At 36.2% G+C, this 10,522-nt stretch overlaps 1 protein-coding gene across 13 annotated transcripts; it reads left to right on the forward strand.

The window, feature by feature from the left end:
• Positions 1-2,452: 2,452 nt before the first annotated feature.
• On the forward strand, positions 2,453-10,100 carry LOC147484625 (uncharacterized). Of its 13 annotated transcripts, none has more exons than XR_015204903.1 (5): positions 2,453-4,327; positions 8,119-8,225; positions 8,405-8,494; positions 8,653-8,721; positions 8,903-10,100. XR_015204903.1 is itself a non-coding variant. In XM_086577871.1 (4 exons), the coding sequence occupies exons 1-4, from the start codon at positions 8,408-8,410 to the stop codon at positions 9,201-9,203; spliced, it is 387 nt and encodes a 128-aa protein (XP_086433997.1). In that variant the 3' UTR covers positions 9,204-10,100. The 13 variants fall into 13 exon arrangements, 1 of the variants encoding a protein (XP_086433997.1); XR_015204907.1 differs by having other exon boundaries at positions 8,667-8,721; XR_015204911.1 differs by having other exon boundaries at positions 8,687-8,721.
• The last annotated feature ends 422 nt before the right edge of the window (positions 10,101-10,522 follow it).

Genomic DNA, 10,522 nt, shown 5'->3' on the forward strand with positions numbered 1-10,522 from the left:
CCAATGCTATGCTATTGGTGATCCATTTATTTCCTCAAAATCTTTTTTTCTTGGATCACTTGTTTGAATGAAAATGGGTTTTCTCAATAAACAAGTGTGTATTGTTGTTAAGGTACATTGGTGTTGTGGACATGGTTTTCTCTCCCAATACAAATGAACATTATAGGCAAAAATGATATTCCAAAAATAATTGAAAGTAAATAGATCTTTGAAAATTTACCAAGTATTCAAAATTTTCGAGTTATTTAAATTTCCTAAAGTTCCCGTCCATTATGAAATATATTTTGAATCCGAAAAAATTGGATCGGATTTGGCTAGCATATTAGGTTCCGAATTTTTTTTGGAAAAATTCCGAAAGAGGTTAATCCGATCCGATCCGATCCGAAGTCACCCCTACATCTTAGACACCAAGTAAATCAAATAAGAAGCGTTTTTCTTGTCCCATGCAAGCTCAAACATAGATGTCAAACATCACATGTGAATATGTGATTCGCACCAAGAGTCCAAGAGTATAAAGTAAAAGGGTAAATTAGCTGTACCCCCACATTTAAACATCAGATGCCCTTACATTTGAAGATCATTTGCAATACCTCTATATTTTCAACTTCCGTTAGCCAACAGTTAACTAACCAAGTCAAATCGTCAAAAAAAAAAAAAATAAAAATCGATCTAATTAAATAGTGGAGATTACCAAAATACCTTTCCACTAAATTGACCATTTAATTTCAAGATTTTTAAATCCAACACACAAGAACATGTATTTAATAATTTCACTTTAAATTAGTTGCAATTGTTTTAAATTTAATAATTTCACTTTAAATAATTTGGTAATTGTTTTTAAATTTTGGTATTATGGTTTGAGAGGAGAATGATTTAAAAAAAAAAAAAAAAAAAAAAAAAAAAAAAAAGGATGACGACTATGACAGTAGTGGCATAGATGAATCTAGGAGTACTTTGGTAACCTCCACTATTTAAGGGTGATCTTGGACATACCCAACAAAACACTCCCGTACCCCATAACTAACATAAAATTTTGTTATTCCCCTGCCTAAATCCAATAATATCTCCCATATATTTTTGAGATATTTCCCATAAGGGCAAAAAGATTAAAAAAAATAATTTGTTTCCCCATGTATTTATGTTTGCTTGGTGATCCATTTATCAATCCTCAAAATAGTATGTCCTTCTACTGACAAATAATCGTTGGAAAAACATTGGGTTTTACTTGATTAATTGTTGGAAAGGCATTGGGTTTTACTTGATTAATTAAGTTTGTAGACATTAGATTTATTTGATATGTATGAAGTGGCTAAGCAAAATTCCCAATAAGGCACATCTATAGGCAACCACATTACTAATATATTAATAACTTTTTCTATTGACAATTTTTTTTTTTTTTTTTGCATCTGTCCATTTCAATTTTGTTTTCCTTCTACTATAATTTTTTTTCCCCAGAGGTTGTGATGGGCATCGTGTAAATTTTGAATATGTTTTTCTCTTTATATATTTCCAGTCCCGTTTAAGCAGTTATGCAGATAGGTTTTTAGGAAAAAAAATTTATATGCATATCCAAAAAATCTAACTGGCATATGTACCCGTGCTCTTTGCCATAAAATGTTTTCTCCTTAGGCATTTGGCAATTTTCGCTGTAGGGTTGTACATTCGAATCTTCAGTTGCTGCTGAATTAACTAAATTAATTAACATAATGGAGACAGACGAAGAAAATGGGAATTTTGCAAAGATTTTGAGTAAGTTCTCATTCTCAATCATGGTTCCAACTCGTTTGCCTTTTTACTTGGCTCTTCAAATACTATCTTAGTTCGTCTTTTCATCACTAAATAGAAATTATTCCAATCCCTCTTAATGAAAGACTCCATTTGCCAAAAATATAATATATGTGTAGAACAATAAATTATGTCTATATATGGGTAGGTAGCGGGTGATTATGTTTTCTCTCCTGCGCAAATATATTGTTTTAGTCACGTAGAGTAAATAATTTGTTTTAGTCAATAAATATCAAAAGAAGAGTAATTTAGGAAGTTAAATATGTCTAAAATTATTTTATTTATTTATTTTAAAATTGGAGTAAGGAAGTATTTTATTGGGTATGTCCAAGATCATCCCTATTTAATTAGGTTGATTTTTATTTATTAATTTATTCTTGAGTTTTTATTTTGTCAGTTTGACTTGGTCAAACGGAATACTAACGGAAGTTGGAAATGTAGGGGTATCGCTAATTTTCCCTCTAAATAAAACCCTATGCACGACCGCCCACTAAGGTCCCAAAATCAGATAACCAACTCCAATTGATATGGGCTGGATCCGAAAAACAAAAAAAGTCCAAGTTAAGCCCATATTAAGCCCATATTACGTATCACAGTTAAGCCCATAAGACATCTGCATCTCTCTCTCTCTCTGGTGTGGCAAAGCTTAGAAATCAGTGAGGTAATTATACCATTACTGTTTTCATTGTTTTTCTTCCATTTGTTTTATGATTAAAGTATATATTTTTACAATGAAACTATTGAGGAAACATCTGGTTACCATTTATCCAGTATTGATTGATAGAAGAATCATTACAAGATCAAATTGTACTGTTTCTCGTTTGAATCACAAGGACTGGTTATCACCTAATGAGGTCTTGGAAATTTTTAAACGGTTAAGTGATTCTGAGTCTGTGATAAATGTACTGGAAAAATATTCCCAACGTAAAGATTATAATCCCAGTGAGGCACTATACACAGTTGTAGTCCAGAAACTATCTCGAGGAAAGAAGTACAATGCTATAGATGATGTTTTGAAGAGAATTAAAAATGAAAAGACATGCATGCTATCTGATGATTTTTTCTATGGTGTCATTAGAATATATGGCAATGCAGGTTATATAAATAGAGCTACTGAGATGCTTTTCAGTATGAGAGAGTATAACTGCTGGCCAACAATAAGGACCTTTAATTGTGTGCTTAATATACTTGTTTCGGCAAAGCAGTTTGATATTATTCACCAAGTGTATTTAGGTGCACCTCGTTTGGGTCTGGAGATTGATACTTGTTGCCTAAATATTTTAATCAAAGGTTTATGTGAATCTGATAGATTGGATGCTGCTTTTGCATTGCTCGATGAGTTCCCTAAACTACATTGTGAGCCGAATGTGAGGACATACTCAACGCTAATGAATTTTCTATGCAAACATAGCAGAGTAGATGAAGCATTTGAGCTTTGTGAGAGAATGGAGCAAGCTGGTGTTGATCCGGATACAATTACTTTCAATACACTGATTTCAGGTCTTTGTAAACAAGGGAGAGTAGCAGAAGGGGTGGAGCTTTTAGATAAAATGAGATTGAAGGGTTGTGAGCCGAATCCAGGTTCTTATCAGGCAGTCTTGTATGGGTTACTCGATTCTAAGAAGTTCTTGGAGGCAAAATGTTTGATGGATAAGATGATTTCCATGGGAGTGCTCCCAAGTTTTTCGTCCTATAAGTTGGTAATCCACGGGCTTTGTAACGAAAACTTGTTGGGAGATGTGGATTTGGTTCTGGAGAAGATGTTGCGCCAGGGATTTGTTCCAAGGATGGGGATGTGGAAGAAGATTCTTGAGAGCATGTTCTCTGAGCAGATTATTAGTACCAGTGTTTCCCAGTGCCAATTTTCTGAACTAGCCAAGGGTGTTTGAATTTTAGTGTGTATATGCCTGCACTAAATTAACCACAACATATCTGAAGAAATGTTCTTGGACAGAAGCTTTGTTGTACGACATGGTGAATCACTCAAAGCATGTTGGAGGAAAAGGTTGTGTTTTCTTGGTACCAGTTTGATTTCTTCAAGTAACTGAGCTCAGGATGTACTTGAGCAGTTGCATTTTGGTAGGGATAAAAGTAGAAACTGGATAATCTCTCACAGGGGTAATATGAAGGATCTAGGTGAGACTGGGATGAGGTGGAGAAGAAATATTCTCACAAGGAGTCTGAAAAGCACAATGAGAAGACTGAAAAAAGAACCAGACCAAATTGATTGTAGTCATTTCAGTTACAGAGAAAGAGATAGGGGAAATGAACAAAATGCAGAGGAAGACGTTTATGTGGACAACGATCTTGATTCTTATGCAGAATGGCTAACTAAGCGGTTATACACTTGCCATTGTTGCAAATTGCTGTCATTCAAAATCCACATCCATAGCCGACTAAGAGCCGCCTTTAAGCTCTAAGCGAGTTCAGGAGATTGTTTCTACTATGACTGCAGAACTTTATGAATCCTCTGCTGTTGTAGCGAGGGCACTCAAAGATTTAGATGCTGCAAAAGTTGCTGCAATGAAGGCCACAGAATTAGGTGAACTCATGGCAGTGCTCTTTTACGTTCCATTTGATTTTAAACCTTATGCTCCCGTTATTTGTGTGTTACTAAGATATTTTCCCGATTTCTTTGCGAGTTTTATACATATATATTTTAGTACGCAGTTTATGATTTTCTCATTCGCTGATATGATGATTCATCATAGGAGTATATAAGCTCGTTGTTTTAGAAGTTGAGCTTGTGTTGCACTTTCTTTGGGGCGAACAAAAATTTAAGTTCCTCATGTCTCTTGTAGAAATATTTAAATGAGGTGACTGTTAATTACTGTGACATGGTTAATTTGAGGTTCTTGTCTTTGGGGAAGTACAAGTCTATACATGTCTTGGGCAATCCGAATCGGGAGTTAACATTAGTTTGGTTAGTTACTTTAGTGATTTAGATTATAGAGTGCTTCTTTGAGCTGCTGATGAGTTAGTTTTTGTTGAGACATTTGTGGACTTAAGTTATGGAGTACGAAGCTCTGATTGGGATTGTGCACAATTTATACTATTAAAAATCGTGATTGCACGCTTGACATCAATTTTTGTCCCCTCAAATTATGTTTCTAAAAAGTTAGAGCTTCTTAGCAATTGGTTCTGCACCAGTATTTTTCATATATTTCCCAACCTTGTAATGGGTTCTTAAATGTATATGGGTTATATTGACATACCCCCCCACCAGTAGTTGCAATTAGGATTACCCCCCCATAATAATTGAAATTAGGATTTCCCCCCCAACTTGACAGTCAATAGGAGTCAACCAACAGTTTCCGTCAGTTGACTGGTCAAAGATCATGAATTGTCCTAAATACCCTTTTTCTGTGGAAATTACGAAATTAGCCATTAACACTGTTTAAAGCCCACGACTCAAAGCCCAAAATCGATATTAGACACTGTTCAGATCTGATTTCTCTGATTAGCGCCTAAACAAACCAATTACTTGCTAATCGGATCTGGTTTCTCTGATTAGCGCCTAAACAAACCAATTACTTACTAATCGAAAAATTAATAAATAAATAAAATAAAAGTTTAATCACAAACTAGAGCTGTACCCCTGCCTGTCTCTATAATATCACGACTGAAGAAACATGGAAACCTCTAGTATGACCACCTTCAAGACCCCCGATCCTCCACACATACCCGCCCCTCAAACAACACTTGCTTGAGACACTCTAAAGCATGAAGAAAAAAGTAAAAAACCCACACACTCTAAAAACATCTTATTTGTTTCTTCTTCTACTTCCAAACTTAGTTGAGAGAGAGAGAGAGAGAGAAAATGAGCTTTGAGCTAGTTTAGAGTGAACTGTTCACTTTGCAAATGCTATCATGGCATTTGGTTTCAGAACTGATGGTTTACTTATTAGAGTGTTTCTTGTTGCTGTTATGCTTCTTCTCACTTCTTTGAGCTTCATTGCAGCTGATACTTCTTGGACGATGACGGTGAGATTGATTTCTTTTTTTAGTCTTCTTCTTCTTCTTATGTTGTCCCAGTGTGTTTTTTGGTCAAAACAAGAGTGCAACTTTTCTTCTTCTGAAACTTTTCTTTTTTTCAGCTCAATTTGACCCAATCTTATGTCATTTTCACTGTTGAATTGTCAAGTCCCATGAGCCAAGTCATCCCAAACAGTTCCTTCATACCTTCAGCAGATGTCATCAAGAAAAGGTGTCAGTATAAGCACTTCTTCAGTAAACAATTGGGGAACACATATCCGTAGTAACTCAAATCAAGAGTTCACAATCAGAAACAAACCAACAAGGAAAATGAGGGTAACGAATACTTACGAACTCCCATCAGGGAAAAAAAGAGCTGACCCATCTAAGGAACTCCTCAATCCTATCAAGCTCTTCAATGACAGACTCGGGGGTGGAAATGTCAAAATGATTATCCGGTATCGCGGGGTAATGTTTCTGATACGGTAAATAAAAGGGAGCAATAGGAGGATCTCTCCTTCTTCAAGTTCATCAAGAACAACATCCCAATCATCAGCATCAGCCCAAACAGGATCCCAACCAGGTTTCTTCATATCTAAAGGTGCATCAGCCCAAAGTTCTTGTAAATCTTGTTCAGTCCATTTCTCTGGGTCTTTTGGGAAATCAAATAAGTCTTCATGGAACTGAAACTCTTTCTCTTCTTTTTCTCTTTTCTTTTGCATTTCTTTGCTGTTGAGTACTTCATCGAAGAGTTTAATGTGGTATTCTGGCGTGTTTGTATCTATTGTTCTAACCTCAGAGAAACCAGATTTGAACAGTGTCTAATATCGATTTTGGGCTTTGAGTCGTGGGCTTTAAACAGTATTAATGGCTAATTTCGTAATTTCTACAGAAAAAGGGTATTTAGGACAATTCGTGATCCTTGACCAGTCAACTGACGGAAACTATTGGTTGACTCCTATTGACTGTCAAGTTGGGGGGGAAATCCTAATTTCAATTATTATGGGGGGTAATCCTAATTGCAACTACTGGTGGGGGGTATGTCAATATAACCCAATGTATATTCTTGTGGAAATTCCCTTTTTTTCTTTTTCTTTTTGTTTTTGCAATTTATAACCACATAAAGATAACTACATAAAGATAACCACGTGTAAACTGGGAATTTTTTCATTTTGCTCAATACAATTACCCTTAAGCAAAAGAAAAGTAAGTTTCCAGGTCAAACAATCTTTAGATACGTCTGCGACTGTTTTGAATATTTTAATTTTAATACACTTGAAATGTATAGTCATTAAAATTTACAAAATAGAATATCTAACCAATAGTCCAGGACTTGGCATGCATATTCCACAAATTGGTTCTAGAACCGCATTGACATTCAGTCCTTCGGATGGTTTCTACAGTTCTTGTGAACCTAAAGTTTTTTCTTTGACCCCCCCCCCCAACATGTATATAAATACTTGTGGGGAATTGATGTACTCAGCAATAAAGGCTTAACCTTCAACATTAATATTGAGGATTTTTTTTTCCTACAGTTTCATTGCAATATACTCATTTATTATGCATAATATTTGATCGATAATAAAAATCAATTTTCTTCTATAGTGATACTATTTTCTTTTTCCATTTCTGTTCTGAAGATTATTGTCTATTGATTATCTCGTAGAAAGACGAAATGTTTTGCCTCAGCTTGATAACCATCCCTATAATCATCTCCTATATACCTTATTTAAAAAATAAGGCAGTGTTAGATATAATGCATAGAGAGTATTTTGGCGGAATTTTGAAAGAAATGAGTGTTAGTATATAGGACATTTTGCAATAGTTGGTGACATGTATGATGGAGTTGTTGTGACTAGGGTGAAAACTGTGGGGAGAAGACAAAAGTGTTTCAAGTACAATTGATTTGCCCTTTGCACCAAGTCTTTGCAGATTGTTCATATATGTTTGCTTAAGTGATGGAAAAAATGACCACTTGCTATATCCATGAAAATGTCTCCTAAGTTTTCGCCGATTACCTTTATATTCAGTAATGGTAATTGAGAAGTGAATGGAATATTATGTTTAGAAATCTTTTCTAGGGTTCAATGTACAATCCAGACAGAGTATATAGATTTAACCGCATCACTATAGCATGTACAGAATGGATGATGTCCACTTCAAGCCAAGTCATTTGACTTGGGTTTGCACATATCTTTGGCAGTGTGTGTAATGATTATTGCTAGCTTCTTACCTGCATGTGTACAGGAAGGTTTTATTATTCGTTTACAAGGTCTTTGGGTTTGAGATGTTATAATAGTAATCTATTTATGTTTCATACTATGATTGTTGCAATGAATCTTCACACTCAATGAAAAGGGAAGCTAAAGAACCAGCTCCAGCTAATGATTGAGGCCTAGCTTAGGAGTTGCCTTGCCAGAGTGACCGGGCTTGTTGGCTCATCCTACCTATTCAGCTTATCTGGTGTAAGCATATTGATACATGCTTTATAGGAACACTTATTTCATAATGTTATTTGTGTTCCTTATTTTCTTCCTTATGACTTCAGCGAAATATAATCGGGAGGGAAAAGATAAAATGCATGAAAAGAGAATGGACATTTCTACTGTTATAATATCTAACATGGAGAAAGTGTTTATTGCAGTGAATGGAAACCTTTAACCTGCTGGATACATGTCTACTGAACCAAAGAAGAAATACTGCGGGGAAACAAAAGAACACCGCTGCAGAAGAGGCATTCATTTCAGAATTACAGATAGCTACTCTTCTCTTCAAAAGTCTGTCTTTTGAAAAGAATGTAATTACATACAGTTGTAAGCCTCTTCATAGTCCCTTAATCTTTAATTTGATGTTAGTACTTTCGTGCCCATCTTCTATCCTAAAACTATACAGTTGGGTAATTGAAGGGATACATCACTTTTTCCAGATGAAGAACGGAAGGAGAAAGTCTACAAACTCGTGGTAATTTTTTATTTTCTCCTTTACGTTTACTATTTTCATTGTCAGAAGATTTTACTTTACAATGGTAATATGCTTTTCTGTAGTTTTTTATCCCAAAACACAAGGTTTCATGTTAGAATAATTCTACACTACTAACACAGTTTTAGAGTCTGATTGTCTTGGTACCTATGGCCAATTGTAGGGTGTTAAGGGCGACTTGAAAGCAGACAATGACGGGAACAATCTTCTCCGAGCAGAGAAGCAGCAGGAGCTCCAGATGGATTTAGGAAAGCAATACACTGCCGGACTCCGACGAAGAGATGGATGCACAGTTGGTCTTGGGCTGTTATGCTCTCTCTTTTTTCTGGTATTGTCACAACTAGGGTCCGATAACTTTGACTTTCAAGTCTTATTTGTGTAAGAGACATGCTTTGTATGATCCTGTGTCTGTTATCCTAAAAAAATATCATTGAAATGTTTAGATCCTTACAAAAAAATGCTGAGTTCAGGACCACTGTTTCCATCTGGATTCATCATATAGAAAGTCTCAGAATCTTTGGACCCAACAACACGCTCGAAGTAGGCCCTCATGTAGGTCAATTCCCCATCAGGCATGTCTGCAGAGTCGCTAGGTAGCACGCCAGCACCCATTGACACTGCATGGAGCAATTGCATAGTGTTTAAGTCGTCACCATTTGGATCCCTTTTAACACCATAACCAGTTTTCTTGCCGTTGCAATACATGGTCCAGAGAGGTTCCTCAAGGAGCTTTGTCCTTTCGGCAGGGTGCTTCTCACACTCCAACGCTATCCTCACAAGTCCCGATCCCATCTCCTGGAGTAGCTTAGCCGTGGGGATTGCTAGCTCGAGCACAAGCATGGGAAGGCACCTCGGATTTTCTTGGATGGACAAATTAATTCGAGCTTTGCGGCAGCCATATAGGGTTCCTGTCATGCGTGTTCCACCATGAATATGGCCATCATTGAGCCGGCCGCCAGGAAGAGAAACAGGCATCTTACATGTTGGGGTGATAATGGGAAATGACCTGAAGACTGAACGAACCCGTCTGAAAAGCCTTCCTGATTTAGATGGTTTTTTTTTTGGCGATGGCTCCCTAAGAGATATCTGAGGTCGGGCAGGCGATTGCAACGGCATCTCTGTTGCAGCTGTGCTTGTTGAGCAAGGCTGTGGCAGAGGTGGCGGTGGTCCCATATACTCGAAGGACTGGATATCCTTTAGGGAGGCAAAGGCTGGTTATGGAGGCAGTTTGAACATTTGAAGGATGTTTTGAAGAAGAGGTGGTGGGATGCACGTTGGTTGTCTTCTGTTTTTTTTAAGGGAAAAGAGCTGTTTGTTTGTTCAGTTGAGATATGGTTAGAGCTTATTTTAAGATTTGTTTATATTTGGGGTGTACAGCAATCCTAGGGAAGACATTAGCTTCATTAACTATTTTCTCTCTTCATATTTTCCTATATATCCTCAAACAGTCAACAAACCAAAAGGAATTATCGAAATTCTTTTCCAGCAAAGAAAAAATGACCAATTAGGGTGTTTTATTAATTATTATTTATAGAATTTGGCTATCTTCTAATAACTACTGATTTATTTCACGTTTATGTGATGGGAGAAAATAACAGTGATGTTTGATAACCAAGAAGCAAGAAAAAAATTGTAAGAATAAAAAAGGAATAAATGTTTTTCCATCACCCTTCTTATCAACATATAACTGTTTTTTATGGAGTTCCCTTGCACCCTGAGACATCAGTAACTCAGCATTGACGCCATTATTTTTTTGGTTCCTTTTATTTTTATTTTTATTTTC

The sequence above is a fragment of the Coptis chinensis genome, chromosome 8 (assembly GCF_015680905.1).
Source record: "Coptis chinensis isolate HL-2020 chromosome 8, ASM1568090v1, whole genome shotgun sequence".
Lineage (NCBI taxonomy): Eukaryota > Viridiplantae > Streptophyta > Magnoliopsida > Ranunculales > Ranunculaceae > Coptis > Coptis chinensis.

Bases quoted from the DNA above. Each gene is read 5' to 3' on its own strand.
- LOC147484625 (XM_086577871.1), top strand. From the start codon at position 8,408: ATGGAAACCTTTAACCTGCTGGATACATGTCTACTGAACCAAAGAAGA. The intron at 8,574-8,686 runs GTAAGCCTCTTC...CACTTTTTCCAG, and splicing joins GAATGTAATTACATACAGTT to ATGAAGAACGGAAGGAGAAA. The intron at 8,722-8,902 runs GTAATTTTTTAT...GGCCAATTGTAG, and splicing joins AGAAAGTCTACAAACTCGTG to GGTGTTAAGGGCGACTTGAA.